We start from the raw sequence: 4,217 nt of genomic DNA, 5'->3' as shown, positions 1-4,217 counted from the left end.
CAAGTTTAAGTTTTCAAAAACTATTTTAACATAATTTAAAAAATGTTAGATGGCTTATCATTTTACTTGTTAAAGATTTGTAAGAAATAAATAGAGTAAAAATTATCGATAACACCAGAGGATTCCAAAGATCTGACAAAAATCCAACACATGACAAGCAAACTTAATTTGACTTAGAGATTGCGGGATTTAATTTGACTCACAGCGTTAGGTGAACGCTTGTGAAAACATATACCAAGAGTTCACTAGACTCTGGAACAGACAACTACAACCTAAGATCTAATTATAAACATAAATTACATATCTACTTTCTATGTTAACATCCCATCATGTGTCCCCCCCCCCCACACACCCCTCCCCCAAGATGCGACAGTAGTATACAATTATACATGTATGTATTTCAGTTCTTAAATACTCGTTATGTTTCCTTGTTTACTACTACTATAGATCAAACAATGTTCTTTAACATTACAAGAACAGAATAAAACAACACGAGTAATGTTTGTGCGCGGCTACTATTTCCACCAGCTATCTGAGGTCCATTACAAAAGTCAGTATCACAAACAGTAACACAAGCTACTCTCTTGGAAAAGGCGTCGTAGATACATGATGAGTGGTTACGTGCAGGGTCTAAATCTAAAAACTTCGGGTCATAAAATGAATAGTTGTTAGCTCTGTTATGACAATCCCGTATATATGCGTGGACTTGGCCTGAAATTAGAAGGTAACTAATCAATGTGGAAACAGACAAAAGGAAAAAAAACATACGATTAAAAATATAAAATTTAAAGTATCAATACTCAAGAACCTAATGTATCATTTGTAGTTGTCGACAAACATGCTACAAGAATTTCTTATGTTAATAAATATCAACATCTAGTATTGTAATATATTGGGCGTTGAAAGCCGTTCGCAGACCTAACTTGATTACTTCTACATCTGTTGGTCTTTGACGGAGAGTTGTCTCAAAGTCAAGTATACCACATCGTCATTTTTTTATATTCAGATTTATTAATATAACAATACAATATGCATTAATCTTTGACGGCCGTAGGGTAACCTGTAGTAACTGTTGGTCTTTGATAAAGAGTTGTATCATGGTTCAGTTTACCACATTTATATATTGAGCATCACCAAAACCTACTAGTTGATTGCAATACACGATTACTATGATAAGATCTAATAATTATGGTTGCATTTGATCAACGGTATCATCTTGTAGCATCAATCCACAATGAAATCAACGACTTTTACTATCAACTTACAAAAGAACAATTAAAAATAAAAAACGAGACAACAATTCCATACAATAAGATAATTTGATACCTACAATGTAAAGGCGTCACTGATGAGTCTTTTGTAGACGAAACGTGCGTCTGGTGTATATATAAAATTTTAATCCTGGAATCTATGATGAGTTTATTTGGTAAACAAAATAAATACGATGAACATGCTTAGGTATAACTGCTACATATGAGTCCGACAACAAAAGTTTGCGTGATATACACCATTGTATAGATAAATCAATTTGAATTTATGACATAACCAGTTTTAGTGGGGTTGACACCGATAATTCGGCACAAAACGGAATTTCGCGACCGGCTGATATATTTCAAAAATGCAAGTTAAGTACTTAGTGCTATATTAAGGTGTATAGGAAATTTTCGTTCTGAGACAAGTGTCTTTGATACAATAAGATAACTTTATACATACAAGCATCAGTATTAAAAGGCCAGGGGCGGATCCAGCCATTTTAAAAAGGGGGGTTCCTAACTCAGGATAAAGGGGGGTTCCAACCTCCACCCCTCTGGATCCGCCACTGAAAGACTTAGTAAACTTTTGTTTGGTGTGTAAACATCGCAATGCTTTACAAAAATTGGAAAATAATCTATCGCATTTTCCTTTTTTGTGTACCTTTTTACCAGTTAAATATGAACTGAGTAAATACACTACCTTGTTCTTCTATCCTCTCAATGACACATCTATTGTATTCTGTGTTCTCACAATTCTTTAGATATTGGTACTGTTTCATCTTTGTGCCATCAGATACGGACTGATCTTTTTTCGCCGTCGAATTTGTAATATTGAAATCTATGTACTCTGCCTCCATGTCAGCTGTGTCTGTTATACACGGACCAGTGGCAGAACTATCACCACATTGGTAGCACCATAATGAATATGAAATAAAATTAGTTCAATTTTAAAATGAAAAGAGTTTGATCAATTTGTAATTTACTACATGATTGTAATCAAACAAACTACTTGAATTTGGCCTAGCGTTTTTTGCATTTGAATTGTTTTACATTTGTTATTTCGGGGCTTTTTATAGCTCACTATGCGGTATAATGGTCTTTTTCGGTATTTTTTCTCAAATATAGCCTTTTTTGTAAAGAGTAAATTGAGCTACTCAACTGCAAGGTTTTTCTATACCATAACCATCATATTTGAATCGTTACAGTGTAGTAAGTGCTCTATAATTGTCTAAGCGCTTCGAAAATTGCCTTCGAAAACAAAAGGCTACATTTGAGTAAAATGACCAATTTCTGCCATCGCCATATTGGGGATCGTCCTAATTCCAGTTACGATTATCAGTTTTAAACCAGTGCATATAGTCAGGTTGTTAACACTGTCCACTAAACAACATGTTTCGACATGATTAGTACATGTAAGCTTGAATTTTATCATAGGCATGAATTTTTAGTGATATTTTGCTTAAAACATTAAACCTGGCATGAACTATGATTGTGAAGTATGCATTTAGATTTTTTTCATTTTAAAATTACATCGCTATCAAATTAAAAAAATATTACATTCATATTTAAAATTTAGCATTATCATTAAATTATAGGGGATTTTGGTTTAGTAAACAATATAATTCATCGAACTGTATTGCACTTATTTTGCTACTTGATTTTAGTTGAATATATACATCTGCAAATGATAAATTGTGCATTTATGTTTCGTTTAATCAACTTGTCGATTTCCTCGTATGAATGCAACTTGCTTATTATTATATTACTAAATTCATGAAAGTTATACAGCAGACTTTTGTCCTGTGAAATGTTACCCGGTTTTAAGAAGAAGACTTATACAAATGTATAACTTTATACCGATAAATCTACCTTTCTTCATACACAGACAATCATTCGTCTGAATTTCCCACAACGCAACACTTTCATATTGGACAATATCGCTATTTCATATAAGAAACGTTTTTTATCGATAAGCTTCTTGCATAGTCTGAAATAAACCTACCTGTTGATAATTTATAAATAACAAAACTACTACGTAAAACAAACACTAAAAGGTTAACAGAATGATCAAAATATATTTAGTCTTTTTGACAACAGTGTCATTATCTTGGACTCACCCATCAAAGAGTACGTAAAATACTCTCAGAATATAAGAGAGAAACAAAGCATTCCTATATATAGATATAGGAAGATGTGGTGCGAGTGCCAATGAGACAACTCTCCATCCAAATAACAATTTAAAAAGTAAACCATTATAGGTTAAAGTTCCTATGTCCACATAAGTTATCGCAATATTCTCCTTACGTTCACTTGTTTAAGCTGCTTGTCTACGGTCCGATTTTAGGAATCGAGACTTTATCCATATTAGGTGGAACATACTACAATGCAACCGCAAAAACGCCGAGTATATTAAATTATATATAAAACTAACCTGAATGGTATACGAATCCTATGAAGAAAAGAGAAAAAATCACCAGCCGACAAAAAAACTCCATTGTTTCCCTTCCTTCTAGATTAAGGTATGGGTGATCGATTTAAACAATAATAAATCAGAGAGATATGATTGTTTGAATAAGGATATCGGCCTGTTTACCTTTATTGCACTTGCAAGTTTATTACATGTATATATTGAATTTTCGAGTGGTTAAATATTTTAATAAAACTTTGATAAGATTATAGTGTCTGTTCTCATGTATGTTCATTCTTTATAAGACATTAGGACGAAGTTTTGATTAACAGGTCAGGAAAAGAATTAATCGCGATCGAGAATAAGAGAGGGGGAGCAAGGGGGGTCACCATAACAGAAAAACAGTGAATATGATTTGGTGAAAAACAGATAACAAGGAATTGAAAAGGGATAATAACAGATAACAGTAAATGAAATATGAAAATAAATCTGTTCAGGACCAATCCAGTCAATAACTCGTATATCTTAGTACATATAACTTGTGGTATAGACCTAGA

At 32.8% G+C, this 4,217-nt stretch overlaps 1 protein-coding gene across 1 annotated transcript; it reads right to left on the bottom strand.

Annotated features, from left to right (window-relative positions):
- Nucleotides 1–369: 369 nt before the first annotated feature.
- On the bottom strand, nt 370–3,787 carry LOC134693768 (uncharacterized). The gene is made up of 3 exons (XM_063554674.1): nt 3,685–3,787; nt 1,954–2,178; nt 370–711 (listed from the first exon to the last, which is right to left on the bottom strand). The coding sequence occupies exons 1-3, from the start codon at nt 3,746–3,748 to the stop codon at nt 449–451; spliced, it is 552 nt and encodes a 183-aa protein (XP_063410744.1). The 5' UTR covers nt 3,749–3,787; the 3' UTR covers nt 370–448.
- Nucleotides 3,788–4,217: the final 430 nt, after the last annotated feature.

This window comes from Mytilus trossulus, chromosome 12 (genome assembly GCF_036588685.1).
Source record: "Mytilus trossulus isolate FHL-02 chromosome 12, PNRI_Mtr1.1.1.hap1, whole genome shotgun sequence".
NCBI lineage: Eukaryota > Metazoa > Mollusca > Bivalvia > Mytilida > Mytilidae > Mytilus > Mytilus trossulus.
The sequence above is the reverse complement of the archived record's forward strand: the minus strand, read 5'-3'. Positions and strand labels throughout refer to the sequence as shown.

Bases quoted from the DNA above. Each gene is read 5' to 3' on its own strand.
- LOC134693768 (XM_063554674.1), bottom strand. From the start codon at position 3,748: ATGGAGTTTTTTTGTCGGCTGGTGATTTTTTCTCTTTTCTTCATAGGA. The intron at 2,179-3,684 runs GTTAGTTTTATA...ATTTTATTTCAT, and splicing joins AGGATTCGTATACCATTCAG to ATTCATTATGGTGCTACCAA. The intron at 712-1,953 runs GTAGTGTATTTA...TTCTAATTTCAG, and splicing joins TGAGAGGATAGAAGAACAAG to GCCAAGTCCACGCATATATA.